Genomic DNA, 21,751 nt, shown 5'->3' with positions numbered 1-21,751 from the left:
ATCTTGGCTGCCTCCTTAAAAGCACCGTTTGAAGGAGGAGGGTTTTCTCAAAGAGGATCTGACAATAGCTTAAGCTTGTGAACATTCAGTCAATGGATTCTATGTCTGAGTCACTGAAAAGCCGGGAAATGAAATTTCCTATACCAGCTCAGCTAATTCATAGGTTCACTTATGCCAGTATAGTCTGACTCTTCAGGCAGAGGTTACTGGAGGTCCTTCCTGTTGGAGCGAGAACCCTGGCAGCATCAGCTCTCAGCTGCAATGTTTCCTAGTGACCACTGGGTTGGGTCATGGATAAAAGTGCTGGGCTCCTCCCCTCTTTGTTCTTTCAGTGTTAGTCTCCATTTTGTCTCTCCAGAGATGGCCATTTGTTTTGGTCTCTCTCTTCAGCCATGAGCTACAGCTGAAATTAAGCTGCAGGCTTTTTCACATTTGTTTGTAACCTTTTCTTTAAACAAATCCTTCTAGTTCTTCCGTACTAAAGAAGTGGCTCAAAACCTCTTGCTTTGCGGCTTTCTCAAACTGGTTTTGCTTTGCCATTTGGGGGACTGAACTGCCATTCTTCCCCTATGTTTCTGGCTACCTACGGTCCCTTTTTAATGGAGATGTGAGGGATCTTCTGCATGCAAGGCAGCATGTGCTCTACCCACTGAACTATGACCCTCCACAGGGCAGAAGGCGCAGCCTCATATTCTGGATGTGTCTCAGGGCTCGGCTTAGGTCGGGGAAGTAGGGGCCCCTTAAGGAAATCCACAAGTTCCATCCCCTGACTTTCCCCCAGTTTCAGCCAAACTGTGCTCTCATGCAGCCTTCTAAAAATAGTTGCTAAGGGGGGCAGCATAAAGGTAAGGGGGCTGGATCCCTCTGCCTCCCTGTAATTCAAGCACTGGTATTTCTAGGTGTGGGGTTCTGCAAGCCCTAGCTGTGCCTAGGCATGTAAGCACAGAGCCTCAACACAAAGTCTCACTCCTAAGTGGTGGCATGGGGGGGATCAGGGGGGCATAGAAGGGGCAAAATGCATTTCTGGATGAGTGAGCTGTGTCCCACATGTTAGATTTCTCAAAGCAAAATGGGGACACCTACTCTTCTGAGGGGGTGCTTGCCCTCTCTTGCCCCTGCTCTGGGGACACCCTTGTTCCTCACCTGGTCTAACTGCTTACATTCAACATGTTACATTCTGAAAGCACTGGGTTCTTCATGTTTTTTCCATTTGTTCTGCTAATAGAGTGCTTTAGAGTTCAGATTAGATCAACAGGAGGCTTTACACACAGGGCTTCCACTCTGAATCTCTTTCCGAAGAGAGTGTGTGCGTTCACACACCAGCCAAACTTACCCCGAAGTCCCTCCGAGATTCTTGGACCAACTCCACACACAAATCGGGCTTTGGGATGCAAATTCTAGCTTATCTTGACATATTTCTGGATTTATAAAATGTTTTTTAAGCTACTTTCTCTGAAAACACCAGAGCAAACAGGGAGAGGCACTGATGTAGACTCATTAGCATAATAAGGGGGATGCTCTTTTTAGAAATGATAAAAAGATATCGCTTTTTAGGAATCTCTCCCCCCCCCCCCCACACACACACCCAATTGTCTAGAAGGAAAACATAGATGCCTGCCATGTGAACTTGTTTCAAAACAAAAGTTGGAAGTAGCTTTGCTCAACATTTACCCTGAAGCATGAAGCCATGTGCAAATAACACAGGGAAACATTTATTCCATGCTTTCCCAGAAGCACCCCAACCCGACTGTTTTCAAAAATGGGATATAGGACTGGGTGGAACATTTGTGCACCCACACCTAGTCATTAGGGCTTCCCTTGCCTTCTAAAGCAGAGTCACACAAGCTGCTGGGAGTATAATCTCTGTAGGACAAGATTACACAGAGTGAGAAGAGCAGGATAATGAGCAATCAGTCCCCACAGCAAGCTCCTCCGGGCTCTCCCAGCCCCTGCAGAGCCCTATGGGCACTCTTGCCTCCTGCTCAGAGCCACGGCTGCTCTGCGCTATCCCATCCATCATTCACACCCGCGGCAGGAAAGCAAGTATGCGCCAAATCAGGGCTGGGACTGAGCTAGCCAAACTGCTTTGTGCATTATCGATTCCACTAGTGCGTCGCGGGCTCATCACTTATCGAGACACAGAGGGCAAGAGGGCAATGTGAAAATGAGCCACAAACAGAGGAGCTCTCCATCCCTCTAGTGCATCTGTCCATTCATCAGGGTGCACAGAAGGAACCATGGTCAGAGGCCAATCAACCAGAAACAGTCTGAACTGTTGCTCTTCAAGCCCCTCAATGATCAGTTTCCCACTGCCAGGCAGAAAATGTAGGGTCATAGGTAGCTGCCTTATACTGAGTCAGGCCATTGGTCCCTCTAGCCCAGTATGGTTTGCACAGACTGGAAGCAGCTTCTCCAAGCTTTCAGGCAGGACTCTTTCTCAGCCCTCCCTGGAGGTGCCAGGGATTGAACCTGGGACCTTCTGCATGCACAGCAGTTGCTCTACTACCGAGCTACAGCCTCAATCCATACTACCGAGCTACAGCCTCAAACGCATAGTATTGGTGTCAAGCACCATCTCTAGGGAAGGCTACTCCTGACCACTACACCATACCAGCAGTATGCAGAGGCCTCCTTCAGTTCCTACCAAGGGAATGAGCCAGGGCTGAGCAAAGATAAGCACGAAGCCCCATGAGTTTACTACCTTATCATGTTTATCTGACAAGCAATGTGGATTCTTCCATCTGACACAATCTAGTTTCAGAGAGAGAGAGAGAGAGAGAGAAGCTGGACATGACGGCCAAAGATAGCATCCTGATGGGACAAAAGGAGCAGTGTCATCTGTGGCGAGATCATGGCCTGAGAGATCAAGTTTGGGTCTTAGAAAAGAAGTCGGCACCACTGCAACTGACAACAATGTGTGAAAGCAGCCTCAGCTCTACTTCAGCCATTCTAGCAGAGAAAATACAGGTGGCTGAACACAAGAATATATTTTAAGAGATCTGTAAGTGCTTGGAGAAAGATATTCTTCCCGCAGTGCACACATACATTTCCTTTCTTCCACTGTTTCCTCTGATCAAATGCATTTTTCAGGGCTTCGCATCATTTAAAAAAGAAAAAAAAACCTGCACGACCTGTTTGACCAGAGGCAAAAGCAAAATAAATGTAAGCGACACAAGCAATGATCTCTCTTTCAATTTACATTCAGCAGTCTACAAAGCAGCAACAATCTACTGCTTTGTCTCAGTCGCAGGACTTGTCCTGGACAATTTCCAGATTAGCCGTTCAACAGCAGCAAATGCTTCCGTTCAGGCAAACCACTTTCAAAACATAAACAGCAGGGAGAGCAGTCTCACAAAAACTAACAACCCGAAAAAACAGCAACTTCTTTATGCCGGATATACGACGTCGTTGCACTATATCACAGCAATTAAATTCAAATCAAGGCATTGGAAATATGAACAGCACCCTGGGGTCAGTGTAGGAACTGCGGTGTCAAACACAACCTTGGGCTGCTGCTGCTGCTGCTATATAGGGCAGGCTAGCCCAAGAGCCTGGGGGAAGAAGACAGAAGGGGAACAGCTTGGATGGGGCTGGGGCACTGACTGACTGCTGTCTTTGCCTCTGCCCCACCTTTCCTCAGGTGTGTGTGCTACATCTCCTTGGGCGGCTGCTGCTGCTGCTATTTAGGGCAGGCTAGCCCAAGGGCGCGAGCCTCTTGGCGGGAGCACAAGGGCTCTCGTCCTTGTGGCTCTCTGCCGTGGGGTGAGCTGCCTGGGGGCCCAGAAGATTTCTCTCCTTTCTGCCTTGAAGATACTTCTTCCCTCAATTAAGAAGCCAGCAGGAGTTTACGCGAGTCTGGTTCTGGTTTTTAATAAGCCAAGAGGCCGTGGTGGGTCAGTCTGGGGAGATGTGCCTGGGAGAGCGAAAAATTGGGTATGGATTGGGGGCAGCAATATCACGGGTAGCGGGCAGAGGGAGGTATGGCGTGGGAGTTGGGCAGGCTGTTACAGGGGAAAACGGTCCAGGCAATTGAGGCCTGTTCCTTTTTCCGGCCCTTCTCCCAACCCTCTGACCCTAGGGAGCTCTGAGAACACTCCTTCGAGGATTAGGGTGCTGCTGCTGAATGCCAGGTCAGTTAACGCAAAAACATCTCTCATCCACGATCTGATTGTGGATGAGCGTGCTGACCTGGTATGTGTGACGGAGACCTGGTTGGATGCGCTGGGCGGGGTTGGTCTCTCTCAGCTTTGTCCTCCAGATTTCCATATCGTGCAGCAGCCCCGCCTTGAGGGTCGGGGAGGAGGCGTTGCAGTCATCTTTCGAGAGACCCTCCCCGTTTCCAGGTGCCCGGTCAGGCAATCTCAGAATTTCGAGTGTTTGTCCTTGAGGGTGGGCCTCCGAGATAGGCTGGGGATTCTGTTGGTGTATCGACCACCCCGCTGCACTTCAGTCTCCCTACCTGAGCTGGCAGGGGTGGTTTCGGAGGTGGCCTTGGGTTTCCCCAGGCTTATTGTTTTGGGGGATTTCAATGTTCACGCTGAGGCCCCCCTAGTGGGTGCGGCTCAGGATTTCATGGCCTCCATGGCAACCATGGGCTTGTCTCAATTGGTATCAGGCCCTACCCATGTGGCGGGACACACTCTGGATCTGGTTTTTGCCGACCGGGAAATAAATGATCTGGAGGTGGGGGAATTTGAGACCACTCTCTTGTCATGGACAGATCATCACCTGGTGGGGTTTAGTTTGACTGCTCCGTCTGCCCTCTGCAGGGGTGGTGGGCCGATTAAGATGGTCCACCCCCGGAGGCTTATGGATCCGCTTGGATTTCAGACGGCCCTCGGGGAGTTTCCAGTGTCCAGAGCTGGTGACCCTGTTGAGGCCTTGGTTGATCTCTGGAATGGAGAGATGGCCCGGGCTGTTGACACGGTTGCCCCCAAGCGCCCTCTCCGGCTTGGTGGAGCCCGTTCTGCTCCTTGGTTTTCCTCGGAGCTTAGGGTGATGAAGCAACTCAGACGACGGCTGGAACGACGCTAGAGGAAGAGTCGTCACTAATCCGACCGAACATGGGCTAGAGCCCATTTTAGGGACTATGCCGTGGCGGTGGGGGCAGCAAAGAAATGCTTTTTCTCCGCCTCCATTGTGTCTGCTCAGTGCAGACAAACAGAGCTGTTTCGTGTGGTGAAAACCTTGCTCCACACATCCCCCCGGACAATGGGGGAGGAGTCATCTACAGCTCTTTGTGATCGGTTTGCCTGTCGCTTTGCAGATAAAGTCGCTCGCATCCATGCTGACCTGGACTCTAGAGTTTTGGCAGTTCCGGCAGACGTGCCTCTGGTACCATCTGGTCCCGTTGTGTTGGATTCTTTTTGGTTGGTGCGGCCTGAGGATGGGGACAAGATCCTGGGCAGTGTGCGGGCGACTTCGTGCGCTCTTGACCCTTGCCCTTCATGGCTAATAAAAGCTGCCAGGGAGGGGACAGGCAGATGGCTGGAGGTGAGCGTTAATGCTTCATTAAGGGAGGGCAGGATGCCATCGTGCCTCAAGGAGGCGGTGGTAAGACCTCTATTAAAAAAGCCCTCCCTTGATTCCTCCAACCTGGATAACTATAGACCTGTGTCTAACCTTCCCTTTTTGGGCAAGGTGATGGAGCGTGCAGAGGGTCTTGGATGATACGGATTATCTGGACCCTTTTCAATCTGGCTTCTGCCCCGGGTATGGGACTGAGACTGCCTTGGTCGCTCTAGTGGATGACCTACGCCGGGAACTAGACAGGGGGAGTGCGTCCCTGTTGGTTCTGCTGGACCTCTCGGCGGTGTTCGATACCATCGACCATGGTATCCTTCTGGGCCGCTTCTCGAGTATGGGAATCGGAGGCACTGCGTTGCAGTGGTTCCGGTCCTTTCTTGAGGGGAGGGTCCAGAAGGTGGTGCTGGGGGACTACTGCTTGGCCCCGTGGCCATTGGCCTGTGGGGTCCCGCAGGGTTCGGTCTTGTCCCCCATGCTGTTTAACATCTACATGAAGCCACTGGGAGAGGTCATCCGGGGATTTGGACTGAGTTGTCAGCAATATGCGGATGACACTCAGCTCTCTCTCTCCTTGTCATCTGATCCTAGGGAGGCGGTGGATGTCCTGAATCGGGGGCTGGAGGCCGTGATGGGTTGGATGTGGGCTAACAAACTGAAATTGAATCCGGATAAGATGGAGGTACTGTTGATCAGTAGGAGAGCCAATCGGGGAGATTTTACTGGTTCTGGATGGGGTTGCACTCCCCTTGAAGGAGCAAGTACACAGCTTGGGGGTACTACTGGACCCGGCTCTGCTTTTGGAAGCTCAGGTGGAGGCGGTGGCCAGGGGTGCCTTTGCACGGCTTCAGCTGGTGCGCCAGCTGCGTCCCTTTCTCCAGAAGGCAGATCTGGCCACAGTTACCCACACCTTAGTCACGTCACAGCTGGATTACTGTAACGCGCGCTACATGGGGCTGCCCTTGAAGAATATCCGGAAACTGCAGCTAGTGCAAAATGCGGCAGCGAAGGTTTTATCCAGAGCTGCCCATTGGGAACATATCACCCCCATTTTGAAAGAGCTGCACTGGCTACCGGTTCGTTTCCGGGTCCAATTCAAGGTGCTGGTTTTGACCTTTAAAGCCCTAAATGGTTTGGGCCCGGGGTATTTGAGGGACCGCCTGCTCCCAAAGGTTGCTGCCCGCTTGACGAGGACATCTGAGGGGGCCCTGCTCCGGGTGCCGACAATGAGAGAGGCCCAGCTGTTGTGCACTCGGGACAGGGCCTTCTCTGTTGCTGCCCCCAGACTCTGGAATGCTCTCCCAGTGGCCATTCATTCCTCGGACTCCATCACGGCTTTTAGAAAGCTTGTAAGGACTTGGCTTTTTACCCAGGCTTTTACATAATCGTTTTTACTGCTGCTTCTGGGTGTTTTTATCTGTTGTATTGTTTTATGCCTGTTTTTATATGTTTTTATACTTTTAGCATGATGATTTTATTGTATGTTTTTAACTTTTGTAAACCGCCTTGGGGCTATCTTTTTAACGAAAGGCGGTATAAAAATGCAAAAATAAAATAAATAAAATAAAACAAACACAGGAAGTGCAGAAGCACACTTCAGAGATTCATCGTGACCCTGTTGCAGGGCGTAATCTGGAAAGCACCCAGGTGGCAGATAAGGAGTCCGCTTTGTGCGGCGATTTGCCACTGCCAGGATCAGACATCGAATTCCCAATATAGTCTGCTTTGGAATGCTCCTACCAGGTTTAGGGACAATGAGACTACCTATCCTGAAAAACATACTGGAGGAAACTACCTGAAAAACATGGTTCAGGGGGCAGCTATGGTGTTTTGTCAAGCCTTGTGTGGGAGAGAATTAAAAAACCTGTAGAATCCAGTCTCTCCCACCCACCTTTCACAGTTTCCCCGATGCCAAAATTGGAGACCTGTTCTACTGGGATCTGACTATCCCTCTCCTCCACCACCACCACCCTACATTACTAGCAATGCAGTTTTGTGTCCTCCGTGGCAGCAAGTATTTTGCAGCACATTCATTTTGTTCCGCAGAAAAAAAAACTTTTATCTGGCATAGGAAGCTATTGGCAACATGTGCTATAAAAGCACAGTTTGACAGCAGGGGCATAGGGAGCTGCCTTATACCGGATCAGACCATTGGTCCATCTAGCTCTGTGTTGTCTACCCAGACTGGCAGCAGCTTCTCCAAGGTTACAAGCAAGAGCCTCTCTCAGCCCTAACTCGGAGATGGCAGAGAGGGAACTTGGAACCTCCTGGATGCAGCATGCAGGTACCCTTCCCAGAGCAGCCCCATCCCTTAAGGGGAAGATCTTACAGTGCTCGCACATGTATTCTCCCATTCAACTTGTAAGCCATTGCAGACCCTGCTTAGCAAAAGGGGAAATTCATGCTTGCCACCACAAGACCAGCTCTCCTCTTGCTGGATTGTGGGGAGACATGTCACCAGGACTTCCTTTACGCTCACAAGAAAAGGTCAACAATCCCACTCTCATCTGGAGATAAGTCTACGGAGCCCAATTACCTTGCTCCTGATGAGGGATGTGAGGAGGAGAAATATTAAAAATTCTCACACAGCAGAGTATGCTCGGGTAGTAAAGAAGTTTAGCCCAAGAGATTATTTGGAGAGTGTAGGATGAGTGCAAACAACAAAAAACAAATAAAGATATATTAAGAAACTAAACATCATGTACTGAGAGAAACATGATAGAACGTACCCAAACTTCTGCTCTTAACTGGACAAGATACCTATTAACATAACTCCTCATGCCTCTAGTGGCCAAAAGAGGTTACTGTGGAGCTAAGAGCAATTCTTTAGAATTCTCACTTCTAACAGCTCGGTCATTATCTCTGTGCTTCAGCTTTCTCTTGAATGGCTAGAGGTTTCTCATGGGGGTGTGCATGAATCAAAATCTGTGATTCGATCCAGAGAACAGGAATTCATCACCCCATATGTACTGGGGGAGGTGGGAGAGGGTGTTCACAGGTGGTTGGGTTAGGCAATGCTGAGTTATTTTTAGTACTGACTCAGTGTAATGTTTATGGAGCATTTCTTCCATGATCCAATCCAGCATATAAGAAGAGAATCCAGAAAGTAACCATTCCAGCATAATCCATTCCAGGTTTTATGTTGGTCTGGGAGATAAGGGGTACTTAGGGAAAGAGCTGGCAGTTAGTTATAATATATTGTACTGCACAGTGTATAATTAAAGTTGTCTGCCTGTCTGGCCTCAAAAGCATATTGTAGCTGCTGTGTCTTTCCTTTTTAAAGAGCTTCCAGTCCTCTGGGACACAGAAGTGCACGTGGACGCTCTTGAAAGAAGGAGATGGGGAGAGTGGAGAGTACGCTGAGGCTAGAAAAATCTCAGAGCTTAATGAGTGGCTCCTAGCACAACATAGAAGGTCCTAAGGGGAACATAAAAGGGATTCTCTCTCCCTCAGCAGAGCAAAGACATGCAGTGGAAGTTTTATTTTATTTAAAACATTTTTATCTTGCCTTCCATAGAACTTACAGCATCCAGAATCACAAATGTTTGGGAGGAGAGCTGATCTTGTGGTAGCAAGCATGACTTGTCCCCTTAGTTAAGCAGGGTCCGCCCTGGTTCCATATGAATGGGAGACTAGAAGTGTGAGCACTGTAAGATATTCCCCTCAGGGGATGGAGCCACTCTGGGAAGAACAGGTGGTTCCAAGTTCCCTCTCTGGCATCTCCAAGATAAGGCTGAGAGAGAGTCCTGCCTCCAACCTTGGAGAAGTTGCTGCCAGTCTGTGAAGACAATACTGAGCTAGATGGACCTATGGTCTGACTCAGTATATGGCAGTTTCCTATGTATAAAACTACAAAATGCAATCAAAAAATACATAATTATTCAGACACTAGATAAGAGAACTAACACACTTTTCTAGCCAATGGAAAAGCCAACCAAGTATCCTTAAAAGGTGCTGAAAAGAAGGAGGGGGCAGTCATACTTCCCAGGAGAGGATGTCCAAAAAGGAAGCAGCCACTGCAGAAGAAGTCCTAACCCATGTGGCTACCAGATAGATCCCAGTAAAGGTGGCACATGCAAGACACACTCCCTGCCACTACTTATCAGCCAGTCAGATTCCTAAATTAGGAATCTGAAAAAATAGAGTAATATGGTCTCTACGGGTAGTCCCAGAAACCAACCTGGCTGCCACATTCTGCACCAGTTGCAGTTTCCGAACGATGTACAGAGACAGCCCAACACAAAGTGCATTGCAGTAATCAAGCCTGGATGTTGCCAAAATATGCACCACTGTTTTAAGGTCATTTGTCTTGAGAAATGGACAGCGCTGGTGTATCAGCTAAAGCTGATAAAAAGCACTCCTGGCCACTGCCTCGGCTTAAGATATTAGGGAGAGGTTTGGGTCCAGAAGTACTCCCAAGCTACATATCTGATCTTTCAGGGGAAGTGTAACCCCATCCAGAACAGGCAGATCTAATCCACTTCCTAAGTTCCAGCCTCCCACAACGAGCACCTCCGTCTTGTTTGGATTCAACTTCAGTTTGTTCTCCCTCGATTCCAAGCAAGCATTTAGAGAGGTTAAGCATTTAGAGAGGTGAAGCCATCTCCTGACGAAGTTGATATGGAGAAAGATCTGGGTGTCATCAGCATATTGATAGCACCCTGCACAAAATCTCCTGATGATCTCTCCCAGCAGTTTCATGTAGATGTTTTTTTAAAAGCACTGGAGATAGAATAGAGCCCTGTGGGACACCATACAATAGCTCTTGCTTTGAAGAGCAACGATCTCCATTACCCCTGCTAAACTGAGCAAGATGCATCTTTTAAAGTGGTGATTCTCTTATATCTAGCAGGGAGAGAGCAACTGTCCCTAATGAACCGCAGTGATGGCTGTTGCTGGCATCTACCTTATGTTACATTTTAGATTGTGAGATGGTTCCTTTTGCAACAGGAAACCACTTTGTTGACATAGAAAAAATAAACTGCTTTGAGAGCCTTTGTTAAAAAGTATATCAATATTCATAGTAGTAATAACATTAGTAATGTCCTTAGCCACCTCTAAGCTTCCTAGCAATCATTTCAAGGCCACTTCATAGATTACATTTTTATAACAGGGAAAGACACTTACGTGTTCAAAAAAGCATGAAAAAAGGCACATGAATCATCACACATCGCAGTCGCATAGTCATACAGAACATGAGGAGACAGGATTAACCATGGCTTCCAAGCATGTGCACGCACAGTGAAAAGATATGTGTATGCTCACCACTCCCGATGACCTACATGAATTTCCCCATTTCCCCTCCTAGTCCCGTGTGGAGAAAACATAAGGTGTCCCTAATCCGCAGTGAAAGGGAGGCAGCACTTCCCGGAAGAATGACAATCGGCTCCTGGCAGGGCTGCTCTCTCTTCACCCAGTGAGCTGGCTTGGACAGCACCTGGCAGATGGTGCCTCTTCCCAGGTGTCCCTGCCTGGTTCACTATTGCCAAGGCAGCCACAGCACCACACGGCACAGCTAATAAAAAGAAGGAGGAGAATGACAGCAAATCACATGGATGGGCTAGAGACAGGATTCAGAGGAACCCACTGCCCCTTGCCAGCCCTGGAGTAACCCTTTGTGCTCAATGGGAGTTGCACAACTTCAGCCCTACAGCTGTTTTTGGATTACAGCTCCTATAATCACAGTGGCCAATAGTCAGGACTAATGGGAATTGTAGTTTAACATCTGCATGCAGGCCAAAGTGGTGCAGCACTGTGCTAAGCAAACTATAGAGCTGGGCCCCAGCTAAATTGCAGGCCTTCCTGCTGCATGATGAACTGAGGAACATGGGAGACTACCTTATACCGAGTCAGACCATTGGTCCATCTAGCTCAGTATTGTCTAGACTGGCAATGGCTCTCCAAGGTTTCCAGCAGGAGTCTTTCCCAGCCCTACCCAGAGAATCCAGGGATTGAACCTGGGAGTTTTTGCATGCAAAGCAGATGCTCCACTCCTAAGCTCTGGCTTCATCCCTGTCTATGCAAGAACAATATTCCTGTCCCTCTAGACTAGAGGGAATGTTCTCTTCAGAACGTTCTGGCTGTTTTCTTCAAATACAACACAGGAAGAGTAGCCACATTCAGAGTTGCAAGGGAATATAAAATACCTGCACAGCATGAAGAACAGAATGGCCATGTGTGTTCTTTTGCAATATATTATTAGAGAGGTTGTTTGTACAAATGCATCTATGAATTAGGGGGAGAAGGGAGTGTGGCACCCTTATGGCTCTGGGAGGTATAAGTGTGCTCTAGAATACATTCAATTGTCCTTTGATCCAATGCTCTCCCTCCTCTTTCTCCCCCCTCCCACACAAACAGAGAACTGGAGAAAGCTTCAACTAATGAACTTCTGCCACTGCCAGTCATGTAGCTTTTAAAGGCACAGAACTTCTACAATAAAACATTTGCAAGCCTACTATTGAGTTTGACCTTATGGAAAATGTGTGCCTTGATCATTCCAGTGAACACTGTATCCAGGTTTTGGAAGTTCCTCATGTACGACTCCCTTAAAATATGATTAATGCAGTGAACTGCACTGTTTTTCAAGCAGGGGCCACTTTGGGGGAAAGAAAAGAAAAACCTTCAATGTAAGAGCACACATTTCCCACTGTGCTGACCTCTGCAGTACTGTGCTTTTTTCAGTGTTGGGAGGGCCCTTTAAGAGAGACAGAGTCCTCTCTTTAGAGCTCCATGGGGAAGCACTGGCAAGAGCTACACTCCCAGGGCTCTGTGTAGGCCTTCCAAGATGGTGCAGAGGCTCAAGAGGGCTCCCTTTCCCTTAAAGGAGTCTCAATGGTGCTGGACAAAGCGCAGCACTGCACAGTGGGAATGTTTACCTCTGAATGGTGCCAGGGGGGCTGTGCAGAGTATTCCACTTTGGTCAAAATGTCACACAAGCCCAACAGACCATTTGTCGGGGAGCTAAGCTTAGGGGTGATGAGGGCCACCACTGGCCCCCGGGGCCTTACAATGAAGAACACTAAAGTAATGCATCCACCCCTCTCACTGGCTTGCAGCAGAGGGCAGCAAGAAATGAAAATTGGCAGAAATGTCCTCCAAAGATCACTGCATGGGAGTACTATTTGTTGATTATTACCCTGACCCTAACCCTTTCCTCGGTACAAAAATGACGGCAATTATATGCAGGGGCGTATCTATGGTAGGGCAGGCAGGGCACGTGCCCTGGGTGCCACTTGAAGGGGGGTGCCATTTTTTAAAATGAAAAAAAAAAGTGTTTTAATGGCTACTGAAAACAAGATGGCCACCACACATGCTCAAATGGCCTCTCCAAGGCCGTAGTATCTGGGAAAAGTCAAATTCTCCATTTATTTTTAAAATTTATGTAATAGTGATGCTACAATGCATAGTAGAGAATTAGACAGGTACTTCTGTTTAGTTTTCCAAGTACACCTCCACATAGTATTTGGGTATTTTATGAGCCCCAGCATACAGAAATTTGTGGTTTTCGAGCATTTTTTGGTATGGCTACGTCCACTGCTAAATAGTTTTTGAAATATTAAAAGATGAATGAGCTTGACTTGTATTTTTGAGCTGATATTATGGTAAAGTTATCATCATCATGTTTATTTACGGTCATAGACCAAAATTTACATACATAATAATACACATAATATAGCAGTAATATATACATAATATAATCAGGAACTTGGACTCATGCTAATCAGCAGTTTCCCGTTTGCATAATCTGGTTTACCATCTGTTTTCTAGCCTTCTTAGCTGCCTCACAGAACTTAGCAACTTTAAATGTTACTTCCTCCTTCTGATCTGAGAGCAGATAGTTGACGTAAAATGCATCTGTATGACCTGGGAAATCAGTCAGTAATGAGGAAATATAACAAGTTCGTAAGTCCCTATAGAAGAGACAGTGGAGTAAAATGTGAAAGATAGACTCCTGTTCTCCAGAGCCACAAGGGCATAATCTCTGTTCTTTTGGGATCCCTCTAAATTTACCTTCTAGTTCAGCTGAAGGTAGCACATTAAATCTGGCCAATGTAAACATCCTGCGATACTTAGTAATGGTAATCTTACCCAGGTAATTCGCAGGTTTAGTGTTATACATTTGTAGACCTAGGAAAACTTCTTTAGAGATTAAAGATAAATCAGTCTGCATTTCCATATCATAGATCCGCTGCTTTAATATCAGTCTTGCGCGACAAAAACCCATTTCTAATAAACCATCCAGACTAAAGCCATATAAACTTATTTGGCGAAATATTGACTGCTTCCAACTAGAATTAAATTTATCAATAAAAATTAGATTGGCAAGGCCTGTAGAAAAAAAGACAATCTTAACCAGAAGCTGAGAATGGAAAACCACATCCGGGCTTCCATCTTAGGCATACCAGTTTCCATCCTCAATATTACATTGGGAACACATCTAGGGATCTGTAAAATAGATCTCAAAAACTTTGTCTGAACTATCTCTAGTGGTGTGCAGTTAGTATACGGGCCCAACTGCGACCCATAAAGCAACTGAGAGCAGGCTTTAGCTGTAAATAACCTAAGGGAGGCTGGTACAAATTGAGCCCCATCTTGGTGGAAATATGATTGGATGGCCAATGCCGATTTACGTGCATTTTGGGTAACATATTGCAGATGTGCTTGGCATTTCGTAGAGGCCTGGAAAACAACCCCTAGATATTTAAAGGTCTTAACCTGTTCTAGTTTATGTCCCGCCAAAGACCAATTCAAGGTCTTCGGGTGTTTAGCAAAGGCCATAATTTTGGTCTTGCTATAATTGATTTCCAGAGCGTATTCATGGCAAAAATTAGCCAGAGAGCAAAGCGCTCTACAGAGACCAACAGGAGTCCGAGATAAAATTACTACATCATCTGCATAGAGCAGAATATTAACCTGTCTATTGGCCAGTTTAGGTGGATGAAAAGATGGATTAGTGATAATATCCATAATGGGGTTGATATAATAATTAAAAAGAGCTGGAGCAAGTATACAGCCTTGCCTCACTCCTCGAAAGGTAGGGATTTCCTTAGTGAGGATTCCAGCTGAGCTGCATCGGACCTTCAGTCGTGAGTTCTTATAGAGTTTATAAATTAAAAGTAGCAGACGTTGATCAATAGAGGAATTAAACAGTCTTTCCCATAATTTATCTCTGGATATGGAATTGAATGCCGATTTAAAATCCACAAAGGCAGCAAAAAGAGTGGAATGGGATAGATTAGAATATTTCTCCGCTAGATGTTGTAAGACTAAAGCATGCTCAATAGTAGAGTGATTGGCCCTAAAGCCTGCCTGCTCATCAGCCAGCACCTGCTCTTTGTCCATCCAATCCTGGAGTTTATTAAGTAGGTGAAATGCATACATTTTGTCAATAACATTAAGAAGGCTGATAGGGCAATAGTTAGATGGTAAATGTCTTTGGCCTCTTTTGTAAAGTTATCTGAAAGATGGGTGTCAGATGTTTGGACAGGGGGCACAATTTCAGTGCTTGCCCTAGGCGCTATTTCCCCTAGATACGCCTCTGATTATATGCTAACTGATTGGGGTAGGGATAAAGAAGAGATGATAACACATAGAAATCTGTAAGTGCAACAAGGCTATCACCCCATTTTCCATCTCCAGGGGGGCAGACATTGCAAAAAAAAATCCCTATGAGCATCCATCCTCTGAGATACTACCGATAGCTAAAGACTGTGGGCCTGGCTCATGGACTAACTGGCAGAGTTCCTCTACTAGGTTCTGGGCTCCAGCAGGTGTGCAACAAGGCTAACTTCCAATGCCAGGTCTGCACTACATTATATCTGCATAGGAGTCATAATACATTAGCAATGTCATAAAGAGCATGGGAGAAGCAGATCCACACAGAACAACTGTTCCGCTCCCAATTGGTCTTGTGGTAGCAAGCAGAGGAGAGCTGGTCTTGTGGTAGCAAGCATGAATTGTTCCCTTTGCTAAGCAGGGTCCACCCTGGTTGCATATGAATGGGAGACCACATGTGAGCACTGTAAGATACTCCCCTCAGGGGATGAAGCCGTTCTGGGAAGAGCAGACGGTTCCAAGTTGCCTCCCTAAGATAGGGCTGAGAGAGATTCCTGCCTGCAGCCTTGGAGAAGCTTCTGCCAGTCAATACTGGCAGAAGACAATAGTGAGCTATATGGACCTGTGGTCTGACTCAGTATATGGCACCTTCCTATGTTCCTAACTCAACCTCAGATGAACAAGTCTCCTCCCACAGGTAAACAGGTTTAAATAATGGTAGCCAACATGAAAGCATAGGATGCAAGTAGCTCATGTAACGCTGTAATGATTCACAGATCTGAAGTAAGTTTTGAAAACAATTTGCCCTTGAGAAAGAAGCCTATTAATTTAGATGATCAGAGTCCTCTGTGCCAAGAAGAATTATGGAGAGGTGAAGAGGAGCTTTCCTTGGGAAAGCAATTAAAGTAAAGGACTTTCACACTGCCAAAAAGGGGATGGTGCATTTGTGTTTACACTTTGGCTAGCAGGACAGGATGATTTGCGGGAGACAAGCAAGAAGAAGACAGTTTACAATAAAATTACAGTAAATCCCCCTGACTGACGTCAATCAGTTTGAACACACGGGAATCTTTCAACGCAGTCTAGAACAGGGTTGTCAGCCTTGTGTCCCCAGATGTTGTTGTACTACAACTCCCATCATCCCCAGCCACAATGGCCAAGGCTGGGAACCCCCTAAGCTAAAACACGGCTGCCATATCAGTTGCATTTTGGGTTGCCCACCCTCTAGGACTGGCCTAGAGTCCCCAGGACCAGGCATCAATCTCCAGCTGACTCTTGAAAGTAATTCTGAATTTTTTTAAGCAGCTTGATATTGTGAACAAGTATTGGAAAAACAGATTCCATTCAGAGGCAACCCTTGTTGCATTGCCCATATTGATGTGTTCTGAAGTTGCTGGATTGGTCTCAAGGACTGCAGAATATCACTTTCCAGAACAAAGATGTGTGCATAGCAACAACCTGGCCTCCTCCCTGACACCCAATGCACTTTCAAAGCTTGCAAGGGTTACTTTTGATGGGGGGTGGCTGGCCCCCAACTGGTGCATGGGGCAAGGCAGCATTTTGCCTCAGGTGTCACACCACCTTGGTTCACCCCTGAATGGGACAAATGAAACATACTTCATATGAGCCATATGCCAAAACCTAACCTGACTCATGGGGGGCGGAATCTTGAATCCAAGAGATCTGCTGGTGTCAAGCTCGACGTTTAGGTACACTGGATCCTGCTTCAATGTAGGGAATGAACTTTTAAATCTCTTTCAGCTTTGTCATTTTAGGATTGATGGTTCCATGTTCATTCTCTGTGGACAGTTTGCACTAAAGACTCTTGAGGATCTGCCATCCAGATCTGGCTCTACCCCTCTAGCTCATCCCACCCAACCTTCTGCTGATCCTCCTTGCATGCAATGAAGGCCAAAGAGAGAGAGAGCACAGCCCCCACTGTGGACACTCTTCTCCCTGTTAGCTTTCATCACAACCTGCAGCTGTTGTCCCAGTTCATTAAGTCCATTGTGGCTGGGCTGTCATCAGCTGCCTGCTCAAACTCTCTTCAAAGTAATAGAAAGTACAAGCGGTTTGGCGAGGAGCCGGTCAGCTGCACTCAGAAGCAAAGCCGAGGAGGGGCCAACTCTGACTGAATCATTAGGGTGAAGGGCGACACAATAGCCAAGTCAGGTGATAGCAGAAGCTGCTGGAGATATGGGTTGACCTTTCCAGAAAGGCACCAGGTGTATGTGGAGTGGGGGGCATGGGATCTCCAAAGACCTGCTTCTATGGTGCCTTTGTGTGTGGCAGATACTTTCAGATTCATGACCTTTTGGGGAGAGTCTAAAGCAGGTTTCGTCTCCCTCTCACACATAGATCTGAGATCTCCCTGGTAGGCACAGGACTCAAAGCAAAGGGCATGATTCATTAAGAAGGCCAGCAGTGTTCCCTCTAATATTTTCCATCGGTGTGCAGAATGGGTTCTGTTCTGGGTGGCAGTATCAAGGCAGTGTTTGCACACATGTGCATTCAGAGTGGGACCGTCCCGATTCAACTGGAGCAGAATCTAGAATTAACTGAGTGGGCATCAGAAGATTTGTTTTTGTTACATTTTATATCCTGCTCTTCCTCCAAGGAACCCAGAGCAGTGTACTACATACTTAAGTTTCTCCTCACAACAACCTTGTGAAGTAGGTTAGGCTGAGAGAGAAGTGACTGGCCCAGAGTCACCCAGCAAGTATCGTGGCTGAATGGGGACTTGAACACGGGTCTCCCTGGTCCTAGTCCAGCGCTCTAACCACTACACCACGCTGGCCTCCACAATTTGTGAGTGTGCACACAGGTGCACGCCATAGATATCAGGACAGACCTTGGTACTAAAGGTACCAGCCCCCCTTGGTTTAGAGCAGCTCTTTTGCCTTTATTGTGCGGACCTTGTGAAAAGCCATTGGGGAGTGGTGGTTCCAACACCCAAGTTCTGGTGGAGAATACCAGCCACAAGAGTGTTTTTCGCCAGACAGGACCAGAGCCATTAAAAAAAACCTAGCCCAATAAGAATTCAGGGGGTAAACTGCTTGGAAAGGGACATCAGGCCAGCCAGGCAGAACCTGCCAAGCCTATCCAAGGTAAACTGGGTTCCTCATCCATAGAGTATCTAGTCCTAGAGAGTGATGTCATAGGGCAGGGCTGCTCAACTTCAGCCCTCCTCCTGATGTATATGGAAGGAGAAACTGTGGTTTTCTCCTTCCATATACATCAGGGCTAATATCTCACGTCAACACGTGATATACATCAACACGTCAGCTCCTACAGATGTTGGCCTACAACTCCCATAATCCCTGGCTATTGGCTACTGTGGCTGGGGGATTATGGGAGCTGTAGTCCAGAATACAGCTGGGGGGCCTAAATTGAGCAGGCCTGCCATAGGGCATCAGAGCACATGGGTTCTATGACTGTGATGCATGGATTTATTTATTTCTTAAAGGAACCAACAGCATAGTGCAGAGAACGCTGCCTTATACCAAGGCAGCTCAACTTCAGCTCTCCAGCTGTTTTTGGATGACAACTCCCATAATCCCCAGCCACAGTGGCCTATAACCAGGGATTATGGGAGTTGTAGGCCAACATCTGCAGGAGGAGGGCCGAAGCAGCCCTGCCATATACCAAGTCAGACCACTGGTCCATCTAGCTCAGTGGTACAATGACTGGCAGAGGCTCTCCAAGGTTTCAGGCAGGACTCTTTCCCAGCCCTACCTGGAAGTGCCAGGAATTGAACTGGGGGCCTTCTGCATGCACAGCAGATGCTCTACCATTGAGCTACAGCCTCATCCTTATGAAGAGAGTAACTTGGAAACCAGCAAGAGGAGGGTCTGATAAATCCAGGGTTCGTCTACATCTTCCGAATGCCAACCCTCAAGTCCCAACATTCCAGTCCCCTGTGACCTGTGCAGCCACTCGTGCCCCATCTTGCCCCAGACATTGTCCAGTATCCCAGGGCTGCACAACTTCAGCCCTCCAGCTCTTGTTAGACTACAGCTGCCATCATCCCTCGCTATGGGCCACTGAGGCTGGGGCTAACAGGAGCTGTAGTCCAGTAGCAGCTGGAGAGCCAGAATTGTGCAGCCCCTACATCTCCGGCCTCCATCGCATCTCCTGGAGCCGGAGGAAACCAGCAGGGGGCTTCATCCACCGCTGCCAGAAGTATCCAGACCCCAGGGAGAGAGTAAAAGAAAAATCCCCTGCATGCCTGCAGAATGGTGGAGATGTGGTCAGGGGCCTGGATCTCAGCAAAGCCTGTGTTCCCAAAAAGGTAGCTTGGAGGGGGTTGCTGGAGAGAAGCTGGCACCGATCCACCCAGCACACCTTCTGGGATACCCTCCAGTACAAAGCACTTTTCAGTTCATATTTCATACTCTCCCTGTCTGTCAGGCAGCCAGCTCTGCGAGACAGGGAGAGCATTATGTATGCCACACGCCAGGAAGAGATCAGAGCCGGCTGTACCCCAAAGGGGCAGGAAAGGTCCACGGCTCCTCCCCGAGGCCCTCTGAGTTCCCTGACATCGTTCTGGGGAAAGGGGCTCAGCCCTGGACGGAGAGAAGGGGATGCGGGACAGAGGCAGCCTCTCTGCAGTCTCTCCAGCCGCCAAGAAGGGTTGATTAATATGGGGAGCGTGAGCTGCAGTAGGGCACAGCCCAAGCTGGGCAGCCTCCAGATGCACTGCACTCCCCTCCCAGCCAGGCTGAGCCTCGGCCAAGGACACATTCCAGAGCGCCGGGGACAAGAGCCCAAGTGTGTCACAGAGGCGAGGAGGATTGGTCAGCCGCCAAGAGGTGTGCGAGGCCACCAGGACTCCTCTCTGAAGAAGGAAAGGGGTGCTGTAAGGAGCCCGACTTCTCCAAGGGGCTCCCTCCAGCCCTGCTCCGTCTCGAGCCAAGAGCGTGAGCGGATTACTGCCCTTCTGCGGGCCTCACAAGAAGACGGGTTTTGCCTGCCCTATGAGGGCACCGTTCTATATTACACAGGGGCATCGCAAGGTCAAGAGTGGGCCCTGGGACAAGAAGGGAAGATGGGTCCATGCACCCCCAACAGGGCCCCTGCTGCCTTCCCCCCACCCACCTCCACGGCTTTACCACAGAAGAACTGTAAATACATGGTTAAAAATTGAAACCTTCTCAGCATGCCCTTTCCCTATGCACAACAATGAAGGGCAAGCTGTTGCTGTTCGTCAGGGGCCCAGGGACATTTGTCCTACCTTGTACATTTATAGCTATGCCCTTGCTATCACACAGACACACACACACATGTTATCACATCACTGTGCAACCTCACCACTCTGTCATATTTTTTTTCTTGCCAAGCATCAGCCTGTGTCCCCAATATTTTCCTTTACACACAGTCCCCCTGCCTCAACAAAAGCATCACTCCATCCGATCTCCCCTTATAGCACTTTCTTGCCCGCTCCTTTGCTACCTACAGATCTGAGCAACCAGTTGTAACCAACAGCCTCAATCAATCTAAGCAGCTGGGAGAGAATGCCAGAGTCATGAAAGCATCAGAGCTGGGGGAATGAAACCAAATGGACAGAGGCTAGGGTGAGGGGCCCTCTGGACGAATATCACCTCAAGGCCTCTGTGTGCCTGAAGGCAGAGTATTAAATGCTTCCTCCCCCCTTGAGTGTACCCTCCCCCACTTTTTTAGAAGAAGGGAACAGGAGAGCATCTTTCTACCTTTCTGGTGTCCTAATAATCTGCTGCCTGAGGCAGCTGTCTTACCTTGCCTCATGGAAGGGCCACCCTGCTCTGGACCAAGGGGAATTGTTTGTTCAAGCTGACAACACCAGCCAATCCTTAAACCGAAGTGGATGGGGAACAAACCAGAGGCTGTTCCAGGGCTGGAGGAGGAGAAGCCCAACAGTAGTCTCTGGCCTTATAGACTGGAGCAATGGAGTAGTAAGAAGCTCTACTGTTGTGGTGGCAACAATACTGACAAGGTAAAGGAAGACTGTGGCAGTACCTGTAATGCAAGTGTTGTCTCAGTTGAGGGTCCCACAGCATTGTCAGATGAGCTTCCAGCTCCTCTGGACCTGCAGCAAACACGCTCCTGCTTTCGGTTCCTGTCTCCCATGCTGCCCTGCTGAGATAGTGGGCTGGTTCCAGCATGCCACTGAGATATACTGACAGGCACAGGTGCTCAACAGGCCCAGCCAGCTGTCAGTCATTCATCCATCCACGAACCAGCTCCTGCTATTGTATGCAGAGCCAGTTACAGAATTCCCTAAACTATCAGGGAGCAGACAGCCGGGAGAGAAGGGGAAGTCATGCAGGTGCTGGTGATTACAAGCTGCCCCTAGTTTGAATCAGAGCCCTTCATTCCCCACCCCTGAATGGAGGCTGCCATTCAGGTATGTGGGAAAGTAACAGACTCCAGAAAGTTGGGAAATGGAAGGGAGAGTTTGGAAGGGGAACTCCAGTGCTCCCTTTTGCAGGGGGCTCTGTGAAGTCTGTGGGGAGCAAACAGGAAGGATCCTGGAACCAACGCCTTTTGGATTTCTCACACCAGGGTTTCTCACACCTTGGTCGCATCCAGATTAGGTTACTGTAAACTACGCTGCATGGGGCTGCCTTTGGGAAGTTTTGGGGAACTGCAACTAGTCCAGAAAGTGGAAGTAAGAATGTTCACTGGTGCATGATGC

At 48.2% G+C, this 21,751-nt stretch overlaps 1 protein-coding gene across 1 annotated transcript in view; it reads right to left on the bottom strand.

The window, feature by feature from the left end:
• GOLGA7B (golgin A7 family member B) overlaps positions 1 to 21,246 on the bottom strand; it is a 54,297-nt gene extending 33,051 nt beyond the window's left edge. Inside the window, exon 1 of the mRNA XM_053309236.1 lies at positions 21,073 to 21,246. Within this exon, the coding sequence (XP_053165211.1) occupies positions 21,073 to 21,183 (111 nt within the window). The 5' untranslated portion in view covers positions 21,184 to 21,246. The remainder of the gene's footprint in view (positions 1 to 21,072) is intronic.
• Between the last annotated feature and the right edge of the window lie 505 nt (positions 21,247 to 21,751).

The sequence above is a fragment of the Hemicordylus capensis genome, chromosome 3 (assembly GCF_027244095.1).
Source record: "Hemicordylus capensis ecotype Gifberg chromosome 3, rHemCap1.1.pri, whole genome shotgun sequence".
NCBI lineage: Eukaryota > Metazoa > Chordata > Lepidosauria > Squamata > Cordylidae > Hemicordylus > Hemicordylus capensis.
This window is presented reverse-complemented; position numbering and strand designations above follow the sequence as displayed.